Source organism: Caenorhabditis briggsae, assembly GCF_000004555.2.
Source record: "Caenorhabditis briggsae complete genome, chrX, whole genome shotgun sequence".
Classification (NCBI taxonomy): domain Eukaryota; kingdom Metazoa; phylum Nematoda; class Chromadorea; order Rhabditida; family Rhabditidae; genus Caenorhabditis; species Caenorhabditis briggsae.
The window spans coordinates 18,714,639-18,740,783 of record NC_013491.2 but is presented as its reverse complement, the minus strand read 5'-3'; the positions used below and the strand labels follow the sequence as shown (position 1 = coordinate 18,740,783).

Here is a 26,145-nt window from a genome sequence, read left to right as displayed (position 1 = left end):
CAATGATCCCACCTACACATCTTGGTACCTGTACCTTTAAAACCAACAAAAATACAAATCTGACCTAGAAAAAGTCATCTGATGACCTAATTTAAATTTTACACGAATTGCTCTTTCCAAGCCTCCAATATGGTACCTCTACCTTCAAAACTGATCAAATTCCAATTTTGACCTAGATGGAGGTGTCAGTTGACCTAGTTTCGCAGCTGACCCAATTTCATGTTCCCATCTTCATCCCCTACCCACCCACCACCAGTGACTCACCTTTCAAAAATAATAAAAACCTGGTACCCTCAAAACAATTTAGGGTGACCTTCCACGTTTCACTGTCGATGAAGGGGGAAATCCTCTGAAAAAATCAGTATTCCCTTTTTTCCCGCTCAGAATCGGTGAGCTCTCTTCTCTCTCTTGCCCCGTGCTGTTGAATTTCAAGGTAAATTTGATTTTTTTTTCATGAAAAACTAGTTTTAGTGTATAGGGAAATATTATGATAGTTAGGCAAAACATTAGAGCACTTCTCAAAATATAGGTCATACCAAAAAATAATTAGGTCAGCCGGAAATTTCAAGAAAAAACTGGAAAAAAACAAAGAAAATGGCAAATTTTCAATCTAGAAAGCTTATTCAATGATTTTTTTCCAGAATGATTAGAGCCGTTACAATCAAAGATCTTGTTGGCGTGGATATCCGAGGATATCACTTGAATCGATTGATTGGAACTGGAAGTTATGGAGCTGTGTATGAAGCGTCGTCTGGATCGGAGAGAATCGCCGTGAAGGCATCCATCAGATCATCGGATGTGCTGAATGAGGCAGTTGCCTTGCAACGTCTTTTCTACTGCGAGTTTACTCCCAAATACTTTTTTCACGAGGAGACTCCTACCCAAAACGGCATACTTCATACTATTGGTAAGATTTTCATTTGATAAAAATAAAGTAGTCTGAAAAGTATGGAAATTTTTGAGCGGTCTGTCTTTTCAAACGAAAAAATTCCCAAAAAAATGCTTATTGAGGAAATTTTCGAAAAGAATACATTTTAAAGGTGGGGGGGGGGGGGGGCAGGAGATTTTTCGAAGTTTTTTTGTAGTTAGAGTATGCATTCTACCGTCACGGTGTACAACGCTTAATGTCACTCTGCGTTACAGCTGTCGTCCTCGCCTTTATGTATGCAATCGGGTGAGCGCTTTCTCTCTGCCCGCGTGGCTCAGTCGGTAGCGGCGCCGCACCCTCAATCATCGCCCTCACAAGTTCAACTCCTCGAGGGGCATCTTAAACGGAATTTCGAGAACATTATTTTTTTCATGTCCCCCCATCTTCAACGTGATGGCCGAACTTTCGCAAGTTTAGTTTTCTAGGCCACCATGTTAAAATGGCCTGGAATAGGTCTTATATTCACATAGTGTGTTTTCTGATTCAGTTTAACAGGATGGTGTAAAAAACTCAATTTACAAAATTTAGGACTACAGTTCAACGTGACTTAGAAAAAACACCATGTAAATAATTAACCAATTCTAGTCCATTTGAAACTTTTTCTCAAACGTTTAGTGAAGTTCCTCAAGAAATTCCTCGAAAAATTTTCAAGATGATCCTCATAAACTTTTTCAAAAACATTTAGAGAATTTCTTGAAAATTTTTCAAGGATTTTTTCTTTGGAAATTTCTTGAAGCCGTGTCGAAAAGATACGCTGGTTTTGAAATATGAAAAAAAAACAGTTCCTGTGATCGAAAATAGAGGAGTTTGAATATTTTCAGGTCAAGAATTGCTTGGCGCGGACCTCGAAAGTATTCGACAAAGAGTCCCATGGCATGCGATAAAACGCCCGACATTGGTGAGAATTGCATGGCAAGCAATAAGCTGCTTACAAGCAGTTCATTCATACAACTTGGTACATCGTGATGTCAAACTTGGAAATTTCGCTGTTTCTCTACCAACGTCTCCAAATCATCGTGTCACTATCAAGATATTTGATTTGGGACTTGCCCATCACTACAAGGACGACGACGGCAACTTGATTGATGATTCAACCAATCCGAAATTCAATGTGATGAAGTACTGTAGTTTTGAAGTCGCAATGGGTTGCGAACCGATGCCGAAGGATGATCTCCATCAGTTATCATATGCTATTCTCTACGCGAGCGGTTACGATTTTCTTCAAAAAATGAAATCTCCTCCAGATGAGCTGATTGCATGGAAGAGAGAAATGGTGAGTTGAAAAAAAGCAGAAAAGGAAACAAATATTGAAATGTTTCAGTTGCGTGAGCCATCCAAGACGCTTCCTCCTCTTGCTCGATTCTTGACACCTTGGTTTGAAGCGTTGTCTGAACTGAACGATATCGTGCCCATCGATTACGAGAACTTGAAGCAGAAGATTCAACAATCACTTCCAGCGCACAACGCATCTGCTGATTTGTACATGGAGATGCTGGATGGAGAGCCTACCCTTGTCTGAGTCGAAACCGATTGGCCAAGGAGCCAACTACTCGTTTACTTTCTTGTACCATAATTTCTCACCACAACTTGATCAATGAAGAATTTTGAAATTAACTGTTTTCTCATTTATTCAAAATAGAAATACAAAAAATAAAATAAAAAAGCAAAATGCGCGAAAATGGCTCACGAAAAAACAACTTAAGCGCCATTAGAAAAATCTGAATAACTTAAATGAACGAAAAGGCTGCGGCGCATCTTTTGAAATATAGAAAAAGAGTTAGGTAAGCCTGAAAACTGAAAAAAATGAAAAAAAAAAGAAAATGATGAATTTTCTCTCAAGATGCTGACTGATTTAGTGAATATTTGCCTCTTAATGATTTTCATTAAAAACGCACAGCGAAGATTGAACTTTTTAAAACTAAAGAAAACGAAAAGAATTGTTAAATAAACTCTGATAATTTAGGTTCAGTCTTCAAAAATTGAGGATTTCATAATTTCAAAAAATGCGGAAACATTTTCAATAGAGTGGCTATCAGGGGTGGGTGAGGATGGGAGAAAAACCTTGACGTTTCGCAAAATTTTCTCGCTTCTTGTGCAAAACGAGATTAAAGGAACATGCAATTATGTCGATGGGTCTTGACACGAAAGAAAATTTTCTTTAATGCGCGCTGATGGGTAGTCATTCTACGCAACGGCCGACACCTCCCGGGTTCCGCCGTCCACTATACTTTGTGTGTGCCGAGGCTCCGCCAACTTTTTTCGCGAAATGCGTGTGTTTTGCATTTCGTTTCCCACGAAAGCCGATTGCTCGCCCAGCCCTGGTGGCTATAGTTTTCAATAAAAATATGACTTTTCAATGGGAAAAAATATCCGATTTCAAATAATTAATGTCATTTTTGTTTTTGAAACAAGAACCTTAAAAAAATTGTAATTGTAATTGTAATTAGCTATTGACACAAAGAATATGACTATCAGCGCAAGACATGAAAGACGTCCATACAGACTCAGAAAACGCTCCTCACGAGGCCGAGCTGAGTGAAGGAGGGAAACCGGGAGAATTATGATATGAAAAAAAATGATAGGAGAAGAAAAAAAAATGATAGGAGAAGTCGGGTAACTGGGACAGTGATGGCGTTCCACATAAGAATAGTTGAGAAGAAATTGTCAGAGGAGTAGGGGTTTACAATAATTAAATAATTCGTAGGGCGACGCGGGGAGGAATACTTGACGTGTGCATTAAGGTCAGGAAAGTAGGCGGCGCCATTTAAAAATTTAAAAAGAAGAATTAGTTGAGCTTTCAGCCTACGATGTCGAATAAAGTACATGCTGAGGATAAAGAGACGATCAGAGTAGGAACTATACTGGATATTAGAACGCTGGAGAATACTCTTAGAGCAAAATCTTAAGGGAGATTCTAGTTTTAGAGCAAGGCGAGAAGAGGGAGGTGGAGAATAAACTACAGAACAATATTCAATAAACGGGAAAACATATCATTTGAACAGATGAATTTAGAAATCAGGAGACGTACAATTAGATCTAAATGACTTTAAGAGTTGTTTGGAACGGAGAAGAGCTAAGGATGAGACTTTGTTGATTTGAGCTGAAAACTTGAGAGAGGGATCAGTAATGAGACCCAAGTCCCGGACGGATGAGGAGGGAGTAAGGGCGATACTAGCAATATTAAGAGGGTGAGAGTGGTTATGGGAACCTAGGCGAAGAAATGTAGTAATATAGTGGGCAAGAGGAAGATTATTGGCAGTAGCCCAATCTACAACCTTGTTAACACCAGCTTGACATGCTGTTGATGAAAATGAGAAACTGTAGAGGGCCTGAGACTGATCCCTGTGGAACATTCGAAGGAATGACAGAAGAAGGGTGTCCAATAACATCGTTGATCTTAACAGAAAACATACGACCCGAGAGAAAAGAAAAGCACCAAGTTACGTAGGATTTAGAAATGCCGGCGGAATTCAAATGTAGCCCCACCCCTATTCAAGTATAGACCCCCCCCCCCCCAAAATGAACTATAGTTGAGCCCCCCACCTCCAACAACCTATACATTTGGAACAGTTCAAATATAATCCCCCACCCATTCAAAATGAGCCCCCACCCATTCAAATATAGCCCCCCACTATTAAAGGGTCTGTTCCAATTCAAAATAAGCCCCCCACCAATTCGAATATAGACCCCCACTTTTAAAGGGTCTATTCCAATTTAAATATAGTCCCCCACCCATTCAAATATAGTCCCCCACCAATTCAAATAAAGACCCCCACTTTTGCGTGGTTTGTGGTGTACGAAGGGTACCGTAGCCTTCATGATTCAAATTTTGAGCGTTTTGTTTTCATTTTTCTTTGTTTTCTTTTTGGGGTTTTTCCCATTTTTCACCATTTTTCGTTGCTTCTGGAAACTGTTGCTAAAAATGTATTCAGAAAATGAAATAAAATGAAAATTGAAAATTGAAACATTCTAAAATTCAGGAAGCTAGTAAAATGTTTTGAACGAATTCAAAAATCGGTCAGAACCAGTTTATCAACTGAGAAATGAGTTAAAGTCAGTGAACATTAAGCCGATATCAATGGACGACGTCACCGTGATATAGTTCCGGTTTTAACTGGGTTGCGTATTTCATGACCTCGAAAATGGGACGCCGACAAAGTAGTGATTGTATAAAACCCATGGCTATCTTCAAAATCATGTATCTGTTAACCTGACGACTTTCTGTATGGACGTCTTCGTTTTTATTCTTTCTGAAAATCCTGTAAATTTTTTAACTATTAATTATTGATAATTTTTAATCTGCCTGTTAATATGCTTATTGTTCCGGTTTTGAAAAACAGCTGCCAAAATGACATTACGATACCCGAAGGTGAGATTCTTCAACGTTTCTTTTCTCAAATCTTTTTTCAGTTAGAGTTTCAAATAATTTAGTTTAGTGCTGAAAATATCTGGAAACATTTTTTGAAAAATACAACTAATTTTTTTTCTTTTAATTTTCCGCAACATTCAAATGGCGGAGGAAAGAATGGATTCAAAAACAGTAAGACAAAAACGATCAAATTGTTTAGGTATGTAGCGTGCCAAAGTACAGAGAACAACTGGAAAAAGTTTAAAAGTTCAAGAACGGAGATTTCGATAAGAAAAAGCTTGAAGAAGGAAAAGGATGATGCGGATTCTGAATCAGGTAAAGTATTGGGCTAAGGCAACGCTGTGTATTTACAAATTGATTTCAGGATAATGAAATCGTTGTGTTAACGCTGGCTCATGTTTTGGAAGATCTTGAGAAGATGTTGGACTACTCAAAGTCCATCGGTAAGTTAACAGGAACTCTTCTTCTTCTCTAATCATCATTTTTAGGATGTTACCTCTCTGCAGCAACAATTGAATTTTTACACTGGGTGTCAGATACAACAAAAATGGATCTCGGCTCATATTCATTTTCGGAAGCGCAAACTGGTAAAAGTGCAAGTGTTAGAGAAGCAAATTGTGTGAAGCTAAAATAACAGGAATAAGGATGGCATTGATGTTTTTAATTCTGAATTTATTTTATTCTTTCTTACTTGAACAATAAAATTATTTTATATTCTGATTTGTCAAATTCCATATGTCAGACATCATACGCTATGTCATCAAATACATTTTAAAGTTCCTGTCTACCATATTCTCGATTAAAAAAATGCCAAGGGACTAATTGGAAATATCCATCTACAAAAACACTGTATTTCGAAATAACTCATTTGTGATTTTCAATCATTTGAGCGTTTTATGATTTCGGATTTCTGGTGATGCAGTCTAATACAAGAAAATAAGTAAACTGTCAAACCCCAACAAAGATATAAAATAAGTGTCCGTAAACGTTGACCCAAGATTCATTTCTCGGATACGTCACTCTGATAAGAATCCGGATATAAACGGTTTCCGTGTTTCATGGCCTTGCAACGTCGACTTTGCAACACTAAAGGAGCGATTAGTATATAAAACCATGACTATCTTCAGAATCATTTATTTATTAACCTGACGACCTTCTGTATGGACGTCTTCGCTTTGATTTTCTGGAAATTCTGTAAATATTTAATTATTCTCATTCAAAAATTTCACGGCATCCGTATGTTGAGATATTCGTCATGAGACTATTCCGATTCAATAAAAATAATGGGAAGATATTCCTTGTGCATTTCACGCATGATGAGTTTCTAAATATTTTTTTGCCAAGTATAACATAGTTTTCAGAGTGATGACTTGGGACTTAGACTGCAAGTAGCGCTTATTTTGTGTTGAAAGAGATATACGATACTCAATCCTGGTTCAAGGATCGTTCTTGGTAATTTTGCACTTCAGAATTTGAAGTAATATTTTGTTAAATAGTTGGAAATTAACAGATTCCAGTTCATCGACGATGTTCAAATGGCAAGGGAAATTGTAAAATTACAAACTTTTCCTACTTCTTGTTTTTTGAAATGAAATAATTCATTTTCTTATTGCATTGATATTGACAATATATGTTCCCTTTCTACAGTCATCAATATCATTTTCAAAAGCATCCGCTACGTTTTTCCGGTTGAAAAAAGCCGGCCCGACCGCAAGCTTCAACGATCTTATAATTTAAACGTTTTCCCTCCAGACGACAAGCCCCGACTGCGCTGACACTCTCTATTACCTTTATTCTTTATTTTTCCGTCTCATCTTGGCAACATTCGACTGTATTGCGGAAGACTAGTCGTAACCATGATTCATGTCACCAAAAAAAAGAAGGAAGCAATTAAGGCTTATATGGTAGAGGGGAAAGGAATATCGTTGGCTATAATTGAGCAATCATTCGATTCGTATACATGTCACTCAATCCGAATACAGTGCGGTAAAGAACCACCGCCCCCCGTCGACGATCATCATCGCAATTCGATTTGTTTCTTAAGCGGGGGGCATAAAGTAAATTGCTTTTCGTACTGTTTGCCTATTTAACCGATCCGGTTAAATGGTTTGAAGCTCATTTTGTGGTTTTCTGTTGGGTAATAGATCTCGATTCCCTGTCCCCATTTTAGAAGCAAAAACCGTTGCTGTGTCTGATCCTCATTTTTCAATTTATAAGATCTCCCTGAGTTTTAAGAGTTAGTGCTTTTTTTTGAATTTTTCATTCTATGAGATCCATCCATAGAGTTTCCTGATATAATATTCCAATTTTCAGTTTTCACTTGGCTGCTTTCTTTATTCTCCCTATTGTAACCAGATGCTCTGTGATTTTTTGAGTTTCAACTTTTTAATTATATCAAAACACAAAATAATAAAGAAAAAGACACCACCCAAGAATATAAAAATAATAACTAACAAGTACTTGTTCAATAGTGGATAATACGAGTCATCGGGTGTTTTCTGCAAGAAATCTGCCTTTGTCTGCGCTGAGGTCCTCTCAAAAGAATTTCATAAGTACTGTGGCGTCTTGGGGAGTAGTGAGAAAAAAGACAGTGAGATGGTGCGTGTTATTAAGCCCCACTTGTTGTTTTTCTCACTCTCTCTCTCTTAGTTTCCTTAAGAAAAAATGAGGAATAGAGAGGATCGAGATAGAGACAGACATAATGAAATCGGGGCTTTTGCAATTCGTTTTTGTCATTCCGGTGAATTTGTTGGAATGGACTTTCTTCTTTTGAAATCGAAGAACATTTTGTACTTTATCCAAGCGCAATTTCCTCATTTTTCACAAAATTTTTATTTTAGATATTTTTCTGGGCCATATAGCATGCAGTATTCTACAGTAAAAGTCATAGGACTCGTTTTTCATTTTGTTGTCTGTGTGGTCTCCACGGATTTTGATAATGCACATGTTATGGGTAAGTTGAAAAGTTCAAGTTAATAAAAATGTGGTAGTAGGTTTTTAGAAAAATGCTTGACTAGGCTACCGTATTCCCTCTAATAGAAACCCACTCAAGCCGTCAACTTTGACCTCAGCCATCTCCCTTTCTGTAAAAGATGATTGAAATCTGTTAACTGATGAAATGTTAGTGATATTATGTTAAATAATTTATCAGTTGACCAATTTTTGATATCTTTTAAAGGAATCGAGATAATTGAGCGGAAAATTGACTGGTGTGGCTCCTATCACAGGAAATGAGATACCGACCGTCAATTTCAGCTCAATTAGCTTGATTCCTGTGAGAGAAGTCAAAAATCAAGAAAGTTGTAAATGTTTTTATTTTGATGGTCAATCAATAGTTTTTACTACAATTAGTAGGACAGTTCTTGACATTCCTATGTCAAGCTGTTCCGCTTAGGAACACTTATACACTCTTCTGACTAAAAAAACACTTCCGTAATAATTTGAAATAAGACCAGGATCCACAGGTACATCGAGGGTACATAGGATCTTGGGGTGTAGAGTTTTTTACCTAGGCAAATAATTCGGAGGTTGAAAAAATGTTGGACTCATTGGGGGACAAAAGATTTGGAGGAACAAAATCCACAAGACGAAGGTACAAACCACCTGAAATAATCAGAATTTGCCATCCCAAATTGTGTAATTTTTAACCCTTAAGAATATCATTATGAGCAGAAATAACCAAAAAATGTGTTTTCGTTCTGCCACACGTCCCACAGTATTCCATGTACCCTTTTAACAAGGTATCTTTGGATACAAAGCAAAAAAAACTATTTTCCAGGAGTGCCACAAGTAACCTGCTCATCTAAATTAATTACCGTCACATTTAACACAAACATTCCATTTCAAGGAAGGATATCTGTAAGCGCAATTGGTTCCAAAAATTCACACTTTTTCAAAAATTCTCAGGTATATAACAAATTATTCATACCTGCATGTAACCATGATTACTCTACGAATATTCAAAAGAACGCCACATTTCACATGGATATTATGAAATGTGCAGATACATCATTCTTAAAGGTTTGAGATTTATTTTAAGGTCTTGAACAATTTTCTCGAATTCAGAATGGCTCACGAATACTGAAAGCTTATGTGGAAATTGGTTTTCACCCATTGGTGATGACCAATAGTGACAGAACGTTTTTGGTGGAATGCCTGGATAATACTATCATGCCTATTGTCAATGTTGCTCAGAGTTTTGCGTACGGTTTTACAGAATTTTAAATCAATTTTAAAATTTTTTCAATGTTTAGGGATTGTACCCATTTGGTGAGAATGGCGTCTGAATGGAGTAGTATGACGGAGTTCCATGTAGGAGATGCGATAGTTCATGAATGGAGTTGCAAACTGCCAAATTCAGCGAAAACTCAAACATTTCTTACCAATTGCAATGCACTCTCCCAAAATGGCCAAGTGATCCATTTAATCGATGAAAATGGGTGAGTTCTGTTCAACTCTGGTAACATAATTGAAAAAAGCATATGATTCCAGATGTGTTATTGATTCCGAACTGATGGGAGATGTTGTCTACAATGATCATGTGCCAAAACTTTATGCCAGAGCGAGAATCTTCAAATTTCTCACCGATGACAAGTTTGCCACAATTTGCTTTTCTCAGCCAGCCAGCTTTTTTATGGTAATTTTTCAGATATCGAATAGAATGTACGCTGGAGTTTTGCGATAATGGCTCTCCATGCAAGGAACGGGTATTCGTAAGTTTGTCTTGTGAATTTCTTGTGACCAAAGTAATATGCATTTTAGCCTCCAAAATGTGCCTTTACCAAAGAGGAAATTACGAATCGATCGATACGAAATCAATTGGAACAGTCCACAATGTCAGGTTAGTTTTTTAATAGAATTTTTGAAAGCGGTAAATTTGTTGCAAGGAATTTGCTTCTAAATTTGTATAAAAACTACTTATTTTTGTTTACAATATGTGTTTGAACTGCTTTTTCAATTTGTATATAAACTAAATTGTTTTGTATATATAATACATTAAAGTCCATACTTCACTATTTGCAGGTGTTCCCAGCATTGCATATGACAGTAAGCTGAAAGTCAGCTCAGCCTGGCTTTCAATCAAGTTGAATCAATATACCGAGACACATGGTCTTCATCCAAGTGAGTAGTGAAGGCTCTAGAAAAACGGATCCAAATGTCGTAAACAATATTAGAAAAAAAAAACTACGAACTTTGAGAAAATTCATTTTGATTCCAGTGAAAGATACCAGAAAGTCGTTGACAGACGAAATATTTTTGATATTATAGTTATTATTTTGTCAGTTGACTACTTTTTGGTATCTTATCTATTTAACAAAAGGAAACAAGATATATCGGCTCAAAGCTGACAGTTTTGGGGAAATTCTATTAAAGTGTGTACGATATCTGATTCATAAATTGTCTGTTAGTTGCAAGCAACCAGTTATGGATCATGTTCAGTGGCTTGTACCATTGTTGCTCTCTGATTTCATAAAGATCAATCATCGTAGTATACATGATGATCGAACAGTGATCATAATAGATCAATAATCTTCATTAGCTTTTAATAAATTAAGAATGACAAATCAAAAATACGGAATTTACTTCTAAAAGAATTATTAGCCTCCAATCAGTAAGCTTAGCGTCCTTAATCAGGTTTTACTTTTGAAAATCAGCCCACAAAAGTTCTTTAAGATCTCTAAAACGTGCTTTCAGTCTTCAAAAGTTGGCGTAAACCCGTAAATTAGCGGACACTTGAAAAAACTCAGAAACTGTTGAAAATTGGTTCTTAAAACCATTTTTGAACCTCAAATAATTGAGAGCACCGTATTTCCTCATCAGAGGCCAAACTGTCACATTCAAGCTCCATTATCTTGCTTCCTGTGAAAGGTATTAGTGATTTGCCAACTGCTAAATTTTTTATCATAATATCACCAATATTTTTAAGGTTGACAAAATTGTTATATCTTTCACAGGAATCGAGATAATTGAGCTCAAAGTTAACGGTAGGGTGGGCTTCTGTCTGAAAATTTTTATTTTAGGTAAAATAAGCACCCAAAATTTCAGGATATCACCTTAAAACATTCTTGGATCCTACACTCCATGATGTAATCCCTATCAATGCTGCTGATCACTTTCTTATGGGAATCTCATATCGAGAACCCATCCCAAAACTATCATCCCACCACACAGACACCCATCCTGACAATAATAGAGTTGAAGGAGCGCGCATTCTCCATTCATCAGCCTTCCAACCCATCATCAGTCCTCCAATAGTACGTTTTTGAGCTTTTGAATGTTTGGAGTTTTATGATGATGCTCTCTCATCTCTTATTTCCTATCCCTTTCCCCTTATTTTCAATTTTCCAGGACTCACACGAGGAGTTCATCGAAACTATAACCTTTGGCAGCAGTCTAAATTCGGAGCCAATTCTGAATGTGCAAAAAGAAATGCATCTGCGGCAAGAGGCCGTGCAAAAAGTGTTTCCGCACAAGGAGAAGGAACCGCTGAAAACGGAAAAATTCATGAAGCAGAATAAGTAAATCTTCATTTTTTGATCTGTGTTCTTTGGGCACCAAAAATTTTGGTTGCCTTGCAGGAACGAAAACAACAAGAATGGAGTGCTGGAAGACACAACACAATCTCCACTAGTTTTTACGACAACAACTCCAAGCGCCACCATGATGGTCCCCACAACAACAACAATGACGTCGTCTACTAAAAGCTTTAAGTAAGATCCGAATAGTGATAGAAGTTTAGCGGAACAAAAGCAAAATTGTTTATTAATGATATCAAAAAGTTGCCAATAGCTAAAAAACTAGCAGTTTCCAAAAAATTATGGGAATGCAAAGTTTTCTATCTTGGTCTGTTTTACATCTTCTAAAATTTTCAAAATGATAGAAAGTTTGACAGCCAAGTTATAGACTTTTGAAAATGATCAAAATGGCCGAAAACCAACATAAAAATTTGCGTTTGTATATGTTATGGACTGGTAATGTACATTTCTTCGCAGTTCGCAACAGTTTAATATCTCAAAACAATCAAATAATAATTCAATTGTTTATTTTGATTATTTCGATCGATCTTGATCATTTCAAGATAATCTCAAGCCATACATCCAAAGATAGTTCCACTAATTTGAAATTTTTTGAATTTCGAAAACTCCCTAAATCTTCCAGCGTGTTATGATTCTGTACAACTTTGTCTTGTTGATGATAGTTGATAAAAAAAAAACAAACGGATTAGCAAACACCAGACATCATGTTGTGTTCACCAACACTGAAAATGTGGACCGGTGGTCGTTAGTAGTTTTATTTTCCCCTTTTTTCTCGAATCAAAGATGGTATTCAGAGGTCGAGTCTCATCCAACAAACATCATATTTACTTTCTTCTAGGAGTTCAGTTTTTTTAGTGAACATCAAACATGATTTCTGGTTTCAGTATTCACAAGGTCACGGAACTTTTGAATACCAAGAAGAAATCGTTTGAAAAAGGAAATGCACTTGTGGAAATGACGCAAACGACACCTGCTACGGCTACGGCGGTCAACTTGAAATTCTACTCCACCACTTCGGCCAAAAAGCTAACTCCAACGACTCCATATGCACCTGCGGAAAGTAGCACAACACCACAACCACCAAACTCAACGAAATCTATAAGAAACGTAACCCATAGTGTACCTACCGTTAAAAAATGTAGGTTGGAAGAATATGAAGAACCTCGTCACCTTAGGATAGGTCAAGAATAGCCTTTCTAGACACATCTGAGAGTTTTAGAAACAGCTCGCTAGTTTCAGTATAGTTATCTCGGTTACACTATTATCTAAAATCGGATTTTCAGTGCAAAGACATGCATTTTTCAATTTCTAGGTCGTTTCAGAACATGGAGCTTGTTGTGTTATACAGAAAATTGTTGGAAAAATTCAAAATATTGGACAAAATTTTCAAAAAAATAAGTCTGAAATATGACATTTCATTTAATTCTAAGTATATTACAGAAAATCATAATCTGAAACATCTTAGAAGTTAAGAAAATGGCCTTTTAAACCTTCTGAAAACGCGATTTTTGATTCTGAAACTAAAAAAATACAGTGCTGGCAATTAATATATGAGAAACCCGGGTTTTCAGTTGATTTGGACCACAGTCAGGAGTCTGGATCTTGGCTATCAAACCCGATCACTTTGAAAATGTTGGATGTCATGAAACATACCTATAAAAAAAACTTTGAATTCACAGAATTTTTCGTAAATTCCTAATTTTTTAGTTATTCGCCGAGTTCTGAAGGAAACCTTTTTACAACCGTTTTCAGTTCCAAAACAGGTAAAAGAGTCTCTTTCAGAAATCGGCAAATAACTAACAAATTAGAGGTTTTTGAAAAATTATGGAAATGGAAAGTTTTCAATCTAGGTCTGTTCTATAACCTCCAGTATTTTCAAAATAATGGGAAACTTGACAGCCGAGTTTCAGACCGCCGACAGTGATCAAAATCAACTGAAAACCCCTATTTTTTGAAAATATATTTATATCCAACACTGCAACTCGTTTCAATCTGAAGAGGGGATTTTGAAATTCACGGAAATGTCTAGATAGGCTATTCCTAAACAATATTGAAATTTTCATCAAAATCTGAATGTGTTGAGGTTCCCTCGTAACACATATGACAATTTCATTAATTGATTCAGATGACAAATTCGTGAACAATAACGCAGACTGGAGATTTGACGATAAAGCCATTAATGATAGCGATATAGTCTCGGAGAAGCAAACTTCCGCGTGTTTCAACGCTACGATCATTTCAGTGAGTCCAAAGTCAGTGTTCAATGATCAACACAAGATTTGTCTGTGTTTTAGTCCCAAAGACAGTGCAAATGGTCGGGCGTCGAGCACCTTCTATTGATCTGGTCATTCGCCTCGCTCATTGTTTGGATGATGTTGATTGCATTATTTCTGTACAGATACTCAAGTCGCAAACCACAGTGGATCGGTTTTAGGTGATCGCTTGTTTGATTTTTGTGTTTTTCATGTGTTTGAAATGTCCATGGGATGATTTTCAGAGAGAAAGAACTGCGGCGAGTCACACAATCACGCGTCCTGAGTCAGGATCATCCATGGTTGCACGCGGACGCTTTCGAGGAGAGGAATCAGAATAAGAATGAGATAGAGATAAACCATTTCACATAGATATGATCATATTTTTAAAATTTTTGAAATCCCACAAATAAACGTTATGTGATCGCTCCTTTAAAGGATCCTCTGGTCTGTTAATCAGTCGAAAAGAAATAAAATCAAAAAAAGTCCGCAGCAGAAACCCGACACTCAATCCAACTCAGTTCTCATAGTTGATCTTAGAACTCAATTTTTTACGAAATATGACCCCTTGCGGTTTGATTCACTCATTTTAGTACATTGTTTTGAAAAAAAAATCAAAAATTGTCATCCAAAACAATTTTCAGACGTTAAACATTGGTTGTGAAGTTCCTAAACCTTTTGATTATTGTTTTTCCACCCCTGCGCTCTTCAAACAAGGCGGCTGATTTATGATTTATTTCCAAAACCGGAAGAATCGTCATACTTTCTTGGGGAGACAGCTGACTTCAACGAACTTCCCACACACTTTTTATCACAGTTTGTCATTCATTTTGGAGGTCTTTCTTTGAAAGTTCTCCCCCTCTTCACCAGGTATATGACTGTTTGTTCAATTCGTCACTCAAACAAAAAACTCTTTTTCAGTTTAGCGGAATAAACATGATCACAGTCATATAAACACACAAAAGTATATTGTTCATTAGATTCCCGAATGGGCCCGTCTGATCAAAACGCTGATTAAATATCGGCACAGAACACGTTTTTAAAAGTCGACTTGAAACAGTTTTTGGTCATTTTTGATCTGTGAGGACGCGGGGTGGCAGGTGTGGTATGATTCTTTCTCTTTCTATCTTTCTTTTTTTGGAACCAAACTGTTTTATGGTTTTACTGATCTCCTAAACTTCCTTCTCTTTTCTGTCTTGGGTGTGGTGAATCATATAATTAAGTATAATTGGTTGGAAACTACAGTAGCGATCAATAAAATGTACAAAAACGTATTTTTCAGGCTATTTTCGGTCATTTTCAGGAGTCTGAACCTCGGCTGTCAAGTTTGCGATCACTTTAAAAGCTTAGGAGGATGTAAAACAGGCCTAGATTGAAAACTTTGCATTCGCAGAATTTTTTTATATTTCCTAGTTTTTCAGATATTTGCCGATTTTCAGAAGAACCCGTTTTTGTACTGGAAACATGAACAACAGGTGTCTTTCAGAAATCGGCAAATATCTTTAAAACTAGGAATTTTCAAAAATTTCTGTAAATGCAAAATTTTCAATCTGGGTATGTTTTAAAACCTCAAACATTTTTAAAATCATCGGATACTGGACAACAGAGCTCCGGACTCCTGAAAAAGCTTAAAACCACCTAGTACTGTATGAATAAGAAAAAGGGGTCTATTATTTTCCAAAATCCCCCACCCCCGTGGCATTCTGAACCTGAACTTGGAAATCAAAGGTGGAAAAATGAAAACATCACATTCCTTAAGCCTGGTTGTATTTACCACTTGGAAAAAATCGAAAAAATTCTGTTTTTCACTCTCCATCATGTAGTTCTGTGATCCATGTTCTCCTTCCGATTCAGCAAAACGGCAATGTCTGATGGGTTGCTGGTTGGTTTGTCCAGGATTGACACAATCAAGTTTTTCGCCATCACTTCCATCAATTAAAATGTGACCTATGATACTTTAGGAACAGGAATCAAACCTCGAAACTGATCAAAGATTGGGGCGGGTTTCGGTTTTTCCTTCAAAATAATGTTTCATCTCTATATTCCCGGGGTCCCCCTACTGCCTCCACCCCTTTCCCAGCGCCCCTCCTCCTTCCTCTGAGGCCCCGCATTCTCTAGTAGTTTGTTCATTTCGATGATCGCTGGGGTGTGCTCACTTCAACGATCAGCTTGCTTGTCGTCGGGCGGGGAAGCTCCGCCTCGAACCGACCAATTGCGAAATCCGCGCAATATACTAGCTGCTATAGAATAGACTACTGACTGTGTTTTAGAACCACGCCCACTGTTCTATTGATCTCTGAACATTAACCGCTCGCTTGGAAGAGACCTCCCTCCCCTATTCCTCGTTTTTCCCAGTCTTTTTACAATTGGTCTTCGTTTTCCTTTCTCTTCCATCGTACTCCCCGCCTTTTATCTCTGAAGAAGATGAAGGGAAAAAGCTTCTACTCTTGCGCCCTCTTCCTAACCCCTTAAAATATTCTCCGCCTATGGGTCCGTCGCACAAACCACACCCCATCGACCCGCCCCTTCGGTCCTATGCTCCCTATTCAGTCAGTCAGTTCCTTAAAACATCATCATACTCTTGATTCGTCTCTTGATTCCATTTCATCATATAACTTTGTCCTTTGCACGACATGACTGTATGCTAGACAATGCTACACGCCCATTTTTCTTGTAAAGGGGGATGTCTTCTGTTAATAGTTCAATTGCATTAGGTGTACTGATAAGAACCCCCCTTTCATTATTATTCGTTTAGGCGAATTGATCTCTTCACCTTCCTTCCGCTGGTACAGTCTCTTCTCTCCCATTCTCTTTCACACCGTTTTCCCCTATTTTATCAACTGATGCGCATCTTTGACTGACCAAAGATCTTACTCATCGTCTTCGTCGTGCTTCTTCTGTCCCAGTCTGTCCCTCTTTTCGCACTGTACGATTTGATGGGCTGTCATCTGAATTGTCTTTATACGTGTCGTCTTAGCGCCCTAAGATCAATCGCTCATTGATCGTAGCCGTGTAGTCAATCAGTCAGCACACAGTCATACATTCCATATTGTGAAATCAGTTCGGTTTTCTGGTTTCTGTGATTGTGCGTGACACTATGATTTTGATTTTGATTCTCGACCCGTCCTCCCGTCCTCCAAAGACCACCATCTGATAACTGATATAATCATTTCACTTTTTTCTCATTGCACTTCTCCGATCACTTCTATCATCTTTTCTTTTTAGAATGAGTACTTCCTCATGTTTCTTTTCTCTTATAAATCAAAACATTTCTAGCCTATATTCTAATTTTCAGCTACAATGACTGAAACAATGATGACTGAAACACAAACCCCATTTTCTCTTGCTGCTGCCTTTCTACAGTGCGGCTCGCCCGGTCAGACATTCAATATGGAAACCCTGTTAAAACCGGAATTCGGAAATTACTCACCTAATTCTATAGGTGATCATGGAAGTGACGGTGAAGAATCAACGATATGGTATGGTTAATCATGACCTGATCAAATTCTATTTTTGTCATTTTTTCAGTACCGTATGTTGTGATGAGGCCTCTGGCAGGCACTACGGTGTTGTTGCTTGCTTTGGATGCAAAGGATTTTTCAGAAGAACTGTAAGAGCTGGAAAGAACTATATTTGCCGGTATAACAAAAAGTGTAGAATTGATAAAGGTGAGTACTACCTACCGTTATCCTCTTGAATTCCTTAATTGTCTTCTTTCAGCTGGTAGAAATGTATGCAGATCGTGTAGATTTCAAAAATGCTTAGAAGTAGGTATGGAGCCTGATGCAATCCGACCTGACCGTGATAAGACTGGCCGTCAAAAGAACCCAAGAAGAAATGCTGATGGATCTATTAAGAAAAATTCCAACGCTTCTATTCTTGGAGATCTCCCTTGTTTAACCAAATTCAGCTTAAAAGATGATAGCGACAGCTCATCCAACTCGCCATCTTCAAGATCCAACTCCGCTCCATTAGAACCACGACCCACGTTCCTCGATGAATCTGTATTAACAACGCTATCAGAAATTGAGAACATCGTGATACAGCTTCAAGACAACGTTGAATCCGACATCCAAAACCTTCCCCATATGGGAGAGGCTATTGTAAAACCATCCATCATCGCTACAAGAGCACTGGTATGTATCCAAACTTCAAATTTGAAACTGATTATTTTTGATTCAGATGAACTTCAATGGCGCCAAAGGTGACGCTGATGCCGAGTGTGTGTCAGCCAATCTTCGGCGATTGATCGTGTTCACCTTTGACTACATCAACACACTACGACCGGTCGCTGATCTTCACCCATTGGAGAAGGTACAAAGATTTCGAAACTTCCTGATTGAACTCTGTCCATTTTTTTCAGCTGGCTATCGCTCGCAGTGTAGTCGCCCCATTCTGCATCATGTTCTGTGGTCACCAATCAGTCGCCGGTGGCGGTCCCGAAGTCGACAGTATCTACCTACCAACAGGACACAAACTGCCGCCCAGTCAGCTGCTGTTTACAAAAGACTCGGATCAAAAGAAACACATTCTGTTGGAAAACAAAGCCGAGTAAGTGCACCACTGATCATTGAACCCATCCCTTTCCTCTTCTCTCGCTGTGTCTCGTCATTTCAACTGATCATTTGTTTGTCGACTGTCTGCAGCGTGTGTCTACCGCTCACTTGCTTTTCGCTCTTTCGTCGAGAGAACCCATTTTTCATATTTTTCATGAGTTTCGAGGGAGAGATGCAACTTTTCGTAATAGTGTAAAGTGTGGGTGGCTGAGATCGCAGATCAGATTGTTATTTTGGAAAACCCCATGATGTTGATGAGCAAATTTTTAGATCTAAGATTGAAAACCCACTGCTGACAGCACAATAGATCATAAGGCAGGAAAACAAATATTATTTTGTTTTTTGCTCTCCAGCTCTTTTTCCATTTTTGATTTCTCGTCTTTCCCCGCTCTCTATCAGATCACATCACACTCACGTAGAGGTCTTTTTTCGGCGGCGAGCACACTCTTGCAACAAAAATAAAATGCTCTTTGGTGTTTGTGAGATCAATGAGTGAGAGAATACACATTTACATACGCCCGGGGAAAGCACAAGCTCGTCGGGGAAAAGCACAGTGATCGTTTGATTCAAGAGACGCAGTGCAGTTTCTTTCCGCTTTTGAAAATGACACCACTCTCTCTATGTGTGTTTGGAAAGACGAGAAAATTCGAGGGCGCGAAAATAGCGTGGCTTTTAAAGAGTGTGGTTGCAGCGGAAAGTAAAGTGCGTATACCGCCGCGTCGACTTCATTTGGTTGGCGTTGATCTCTTGAACTTTGATCATTGTTGAACTGAAGAGAGGAGAGAAAAGTGTCCTGTGGTTTGGTTGGCCTCAAAGACCAAGCATATTCCCTGTTGGCAACATTTCCTATAATATTTCATGTATATATTTCAGCTATGTCCGACGTAACATGAGTGAAACAATCATCAGTCAATTCCGACGACTACAAGTCACAAAAACAGAAATGGTCGCATTGAAAGCGATTATGGTGCTCGATCCAAATGTGAAAGGATTATCGGAAGCCTCCTATGATCTTCTAGCTGTTGCCAGAGAGTCAGTGCAGAGTGCATTGTACTCTCATCTTATTGCCAACCATGGAAATGCTGAAGCAACATCTCGCTTCGCTCAGCTTCTTTTGATGATTGCCTCTGCAACGGTAAGATAGAAAGAATCAGAAGATCAAATTCTCATCTTCTTCTTCTCAGAGAGTCGCCTACTCCCTCTCCTCGTTCTTCCAACTGAGCAGAGACGTCAACTTTGACATTGATTATGTGCTTGATGAGCTTCTATTTTTAGATCGGATGTAAATAATTTTTACACTACTATTATTTGAGATTTATTATTGTGATTGTGTTCATACTTTAATTGCCTTCCCGTTAACTTTAATTCTCGCCTAGCTCGATTCTGTTGTCATACTTCATGTCAGTGTCACATATTACGGGTTACCAAATGTCTTTTGTCTACACACACACTAAGTCACTAATTAATTATATTAATTAATTAAGAGTCCCCCCAGATCACAAAAAATCTCTGCAATTATCTCTCCCCTTCAATTATGTCTTCAACTTCGGTCTCGTGTACTTTTTGTCTCCCCATGTTGCCAAGCAATTGTTACCTCTGAAATGACTTTATTATGTATGATTGATGATGCTTTGAAAAAAGTGAAAATAAAAAATCGCTTTATTATTATTCTTCTTACTTCATTTTCCTGTGGGTGGGCTGATTCAGAAATAGCATCCGCACATCAAATGTCAATAACTTTAGTAGTACTAAAAACGTCATGCACGGCTAGTTTCCTCCTCCAAACGCATATAGACCGGAAGTAGTAGTTTTCATGCCTCTTTTTTCCTGCTTCACTTCAAAGATTGCGTTATTTCGTTCAATGTTGCTGAAGGAAAGATGGAGGCATGCACGTAGGCAAGCATCATAGAGACCAATGAATAAGAGTGCAAGTGGTCGGCTACTGCAATGCACAAAAACTTTGACAACACGCCGCTCTTTGGTCTCTTCTCCTCTCTCTGCGAAACGAAGTAGGCCCTCGCTATTTCGCGATCGAATTCTAACCAAGATCTCTTTTTACGCTTCACTCTTTCCCCTACTTTTCCTGTTCTTTGGTCTTCTCTAGCACTCTGCGGGCCTCCGCCGCGCTAAACGTCTTGCGTGTGACCAGAACACACCAACTGCTAGCAGAAAGAATCAAAGAGAACAACTTGTATCACAAGGGGCTCCCCCCAGAAATAGCAACAAGTTTTTTTGGAATGAAAACTTGTACGTTTTGTTTTTCCTGGATGCGAAGTCACATGCATGGGTCACCAACAAGTTCCTAAACAAAAATCCTTAATTGAATGTTTATCGAGTCTTTAGACTTGTTTGTTTTGTTTAAAAAATACACACTCGCTGTTCTGAAAATCAATGTATTGCAAATTTGTCAAAAAACATCCTGTGTCGCCTGCCTGGTTTGATGGTCGTAATAAAAGACCAACTACTTTTTGGTTTTTGAACACACGAGGGGCAGTTTTCTGTGTTTATGACACACTGCAAAAAAAACCCAATTTTCCTAGAAGTGGATCACAAGGTTTCTGTGTTTTTTTTTTCATCTCTTCCAGGAATAGATTGGTCGCCCAGAGAGAGAGAGAGAAAGAGCGAAAGGCTAAAATGACGCTATCTGACCGCTAGGAATCAAAAGATGCGGGGTGATGATGCATGCTTCGTCTAGAAAAGGACATTTGACAAACATAATGATGCTAGAAAACAAACAATTCTATCTATTTGTTTCTCTCAATTTCACACTCCCTTGTAGTTTGTGTATCTCGATTTGTGAGAACCTGTTCTTCCTTGTGTGTTATACCCGTTTCGATTGGAAAAAATGCATAATGCTGCTGTCAACCAATGTTCAACGTCAAACAACTTTGAACAATTTAAAGTTTGCTGATAGTCATCATTAGACTTGAAGAATAGAATAGAAATACAAACCTCACCCTCATAAAAAAGAAACCAGGGGCCGAAGAATCTTTCATCTCTTATTTTCTCTCTTTCACTCGTAAAACACGGCCAAATCTGATTGGAATTTATTTTCTGATCTATGGAGATAAGAACAATTATGGCCTTTCTTCTGGCGCCAAAGATTATGTATGAAACAAGCAGTGGGGAGAAACCAGAATCATTCGATTTTTTTTTCGAAGAAGTAAATCTGTCTACACGTCTGCAAAAGGGATGGAAGCTAAAGAACAGTTGTTCACTGACCGACTTCTGATCAAACGACAGTGTAATAAAACCCGCCCGACGCAAAAATCGCTGAACTATGAACAACTGGGTATCTATCTGCAGAAGAAGAAGAAGACAAGGGACATTATTTTGAAATTTAAAATGCTTTCGAAGTTTCGGGGGATCGTCAATACAGAAATTTCGAAAACAGGTCTAATTGCATCACGATAAAATCTTTCAAACATCAAAAAGCATTTCAATAGTGTTCATATCTACAGTACCGGTCAATAAGATTATTTTAAAAAAATACAAAATGAGTTTTTAGTTAATTCTGACCAATTTCGGAAGTCTGGAGCTCGGTTGTCAAATTTCCTAAGACTTTGAAAAATCTGGAAGCTGCTTTTTGGTCGTTTAAACCCAATTCTGGTTTTTTGAATATGTTCAGTCCTTCTGGCCATATACTTCAGCAACTTTGGACCGTTTGATTGAAATTTTTGAAGCCGTTTTCAGTCATTTTCAGCCAATTTTGGGTTTTTGGCCATATTCAGCCACTTTTGCATCAATTGTTACAGAATTTTGAAGCCATATTTAGCCATTTTTAGCCATTTCCAGCCCACTTTGGCTTTTATGATATTTTCAGCAAATTAGGTTTTTTGGTCATATTCAGTCAATTTTGGACCAGTTGTTTCAGCCATGTTTTAGTCATTTCTAGCTATTTTCAGACGATTTGGTTTTTGACGATATTCAGCCAATTTTGGACCATTTTTCTCAGCTTTTTTAAGACATTTACAGCCATTTTCAGCATCTGGTCTTAAAAAAATGTTTTTAGTAATTTTGATAATGAAAACAGCTGAAACAACTTGAAAACTTGAAAAAAGGTGTCTTCCAAAATTTGGCAAATATCTGAAAATCTGGGAATTTTTGAAACATTTTGTGAATGCAAACTTTTCAATCTAGGTCTGTTTCACAACCACTAACATTTGAAAGGGATTAGAAAATTGACAGCCGAGCTCCAGGCTCTTGAATATGGTCAAAATTGAAAATGCGTTGTTGTACATGGTACTGTACATCAAATTCGAAAACAATCAAAATTAAACCACGATAAAAATCACGTTGAAATCTTTTAGACCTCAAAAAGCATCTCCGGATTCTTCGACGGTTTTCTGACCTATACAGACAGTTGGACAGTTGTTCCTTGATCGACGTCAAACAACGATTTTTTTCTCCGAATATACCCGAGAGAGGGTAACCTTCGCCCTATCCAGTCGCTGAACTTTGGACATTCCTCTCCCCCCTACACACATTTTTCGCTATTGTTGGTTGCAGTTTCATCATCAATGAACACAACTGTTCATCGCTTTTATCATCTGGTAGAGGGTAGCAAATTGTTTTTGTTCTGTTTCTGTTTTGAGAACAAAAAACATAATTAGAACTGGAAACACTGGCGGGGGCCCTGTATATGTGTTTAATTGAAGACAAGTGTTGTTTCCAAGATCACATTCCTTTTCGCTTCGCAATTGAACAATCTAAGCAACACTCCAAGGATCAGCTGGGGGCCCCGGCCGTTGAATGCGTAAGCAGGTGGTCATTGGCCGAGTCCTAAACATCCAATGCAAACTGGGGAAGGGGAACTCTCTCTTCCGGATGATCTTTGTCATAGGCTGTGTGTCTGTGTGTGTCGATTATGCATATTTGTATAGAGTGATCGTCTCAAGTCTCCATGAATGTCAAAAATTTCCATCGGATTACGCTTCAAAGGATGATGTCTATTTCTCCCACTGAAAATCGAATCCTGTGAAGCCTAGCTGTTGAAATTCAACGTTAATCTGATTCTCTTGATACATGTCCTTTTGATACATCCTTTCGATACAGACGAGTAGCCTTATACTAATCCCCTAGGGCATAATTTACGCTGTGGTCAGTTAATGTAAGGTTGAAGGAAGATAGGGAAAAAAGGGACATGAAAAATTCTCTTTAATTCTGCACGTACGAATTTTTACTATTTTGATCTTTGGGTGCAAGATGAAGTTCACCTCTAATAAGACGAAGGTTCTTGGTATTCTGATCTCTGGGGATAATTAACACGCGTTTTCGGACAAGTGGTGTGAGGAGCACACTCCTGCAAACCCGCTCTTTCTCTTCCTTTTTCAACCTTTGCTCGCGCTGAACTTTATGCTTTTGCAGCAGCGGGCAGTGTAGGGAAGTATGTTTAATGTGTCTGCGGGGAAGGGAGAGTGACATTATACACGCGTTATACTAAACTAGAGATACAAGGAAGTAGAAGGATCAGATGAACAAAAGTTATTTCCAGAAAGTCAGAGGGTGGCTAATGCTGTCTGCAATGATGTTTTCTTCAGGAAGAAGTTTGCAGGTGTAAAAGACCAGGAAGTCTGTCAAAATTTGCACTCATCATTTCCGCTATTTTTTTCTTATAATAAATTTTGCAAATCTTATTCAGGGGTTTCCCTTAGAGCGTTGGGACGATTCTTTGGCGAATAATTCGGAGAGTAAAAGCATTTAAGAGTCATTTCAGAGTCAAGCAATTTAGAAGGTGCGAAATTCTCAGTTCGGGGATGTAAACTACTCAGAAAAATTTATTTGAACTTCATACCCCCGCATTTTGGTACCCACCAAATTATGGGTCCGATTATTTTCATTTGGAGGGAATTTAAAGATACTGGACGCTAGCAAAAAGTCGATTTGCTTGATCTGGCCATATAGTTACTAAGAAACATGGAAATTCCATTAAAACGTGTGGGTGTTTTGTTGATTTTCTAGATTTTGAGATTTTCGAAATCTTCAATACTTCCAAAATGAAAAAAAAGGATTTCTAAGATTCTAGATTCACAGATTTTAACATCCAAGTTCCAATATGAGTTTTTTAAACTTATATGTTTCAGAATTTTTGTAGATTTTCCAGATTTCCAGATTTTTAGAATCATAATTTAAAATTTGAAATGCTTGATTTTTGATTGTTAGCATTTAAAAATTTTCAGAAGATTCGTGTATTTAGAGATACAAAAATGTGTTTTTAGTTGAGTTTTGGCCATTATGATCATTATTTAGAAGCCTGGAGCTCGACTGTCAAGTTTCCAATTATTATGAAAACTTTGGAGTGGGTAGAATATGTATATATTGCAAATTTTGCATTTACAGAAATTTTCGCAACATCCTAGTTTTTCAGCTATTCGTCCATTTCTGAAATGCCCCCTTTTTACCTGTTTTTGTAAAGAAACCTGAAAAAAGTTTTCTTAAGAAATCGGCACATAGCTGAAAAGCTGGGAATTTCAAAAAAAAATTGTGTTAATTCAAAGTTTTTCCTCTAGGTCTGTTTTACACTCTCCAAATTTTTCAACGTAATCGGCAACTTGACAGCAGCTTGACAGATCTCCTGAAAATGGTCCAAACGACCGAAAATGAGGTGACAACCACGTTGCTTATATCTTTAAAATACACGGGATCTCGCTTTTGCATCTTTGATTGACCAATACCCACGAAAACGTTAATGTGATTGAAATTCGAGTGAACTGTACATTGTTCGCATTATCACTACACACAGCCTACAAACACACCCCATACAAACTATGTACGGAAAAATGCATTTTGATCAGTTGGTTTCCGATAGTGATGGTATGCGCTGATAGTAAATGTATACAGTAGTATACATTCCTATCAGCTGACTCATCTCCTATCATCCGTTCTCTTCTCATCATTGTCCAGTATCACTTCCGTTTGCGAAAACCTTCGAGCTGGCAGTTGTTTTGAACTTTTAGAAGAAACAGTTGTTCAATGACCGACATGTCGTTTTTTTCCACTAACGAAACGACCTCGTTTTCTCGGGGGGTTTCGACCAAAAATCCTTGTTGATGATTTTTCTTCTCCCCCCTCATTTAATTTTTGAACTATGAACATCGCAAGTTGAACCTCTCCACCAGCGCCCGCTATTCAGCGTCTATTTTAAAAGATACACATCAAATACGCTCATCAAAAAAGGAAAAAATAGTAGCGTTTAGCAGAAATTGAAAACACATCATAACTTTTTTTGCATTTTGCATTAAAACACACATTCATCCACACATGTAGAAGTTGCATTTGATCTTCCATTTGTATAGCTAATCGAATTCCTTCAAATGATGTCAGAATCTTAACCACAGATTGATGTCATTCGAAACAAAGTGTCGGAAAGGACAAGTGGAAAGAATGTCGAACACGGTCAAAACATATAGTGCCATGTACTACTGTATGTTTGAATATAAAATATTCATAACATCGGAAAAAACAACATACACAGCATGCAAACATTCGAAATCCATTCTCCAGG

General features: G+C 37.9%; 4 protein-coding genes across 4 annotated transcripts; all 4 read left to right on the top strand.

Moving 5' to 3' along the window:
- Positions 1–642: 642 nt before the first annotated feature.
- On the top strand, positions 643–2,447 carry CBG07548 (the record flags this gene model as incomplete). Its single annotated transcript, XM_002645773.1, has 3 exons — positions 643–907; positions 1,750–2,201; positions 2,250–2,447. 3 exons carry the CDS (start codon positions 643–645, stop codon positions 2,445–2,447), a joined length of 915 nt encoding a protein of 304 aa, XP_002645819.1.
- A 2,829-nt stretch (positions 2,448–5,276) lies between these two features.
- On the top strand, positions 5,277–5,931 carry CBG28051 (the record flags this gene model as incomplete). Its single annotated transcript, XM_045240531.1, has 3 exons — positions 5,277–5,297; positions 5,662–5,740; positions 5,786–5,931. The coding sequence occupies 3 exons, from the start codon at positions 5,277–5,279 to the stop codon at positions 5,929–5,931; spliced, it is 246 nt and encodes an 81-aa protein (XP_045098638.1).
- Positions 5,932–8,159: 2,228 nt separating this feature from the next.
- On the top strand, positions 8,160–14,457 carry Cbr-ram-5 (the record flags this gene model as incomplete). Its single annotated transcript, XM_045240530.1, has 15 exons — positions 8,160–8,250; positions 9,076–9,317; positions 9,363–9,499; positions 9,551–9,736; positions 9,789–9,890; positions 9,946–10,009; positions 10,059–10,137; positions 10,320–10,418; positions 11,343–11,551; positions 11,646–11,815; positions 11,876–12,007; positions 12,718–12,971; positions 13,959–14,026; positions 14,128–14,267; positions 14,331–14,457. 15 exons carry the CDS (start codon positions 8,160–8,162, stop codon positions 14,455–14,457), a joined length of 2,100 nt encoding a protein of 699 aa, XP_045093508.1.
- Positions 14,458–17,397: 2,940 nt separating this feature from the next.
- Cbr-nhr-3 lies at positions 17,398–19,927 on the top strand (the record flags this gene model as incomplete). Its single annotated transcript, XM_002645775.2, has 7 exons — positions 17,398–17,564; positions 17,614–17,753; positions 17,806–18,221; positions 18,268–18,399; positions 18,449–18,636; positions 19,515–19,776; positions 19,826–19,927. The coding sequence occupies 7 exons, from the start codon at positions 17,398–17,400 to the stop codon at positions 19,925–19,927; spliced, it is 1,407 nt and encodes a 468-aa protein (XP_002645821.2).
- Between the last annotated feature and the right edge of the window lie 6,218 nt (positions 19,928–26,145).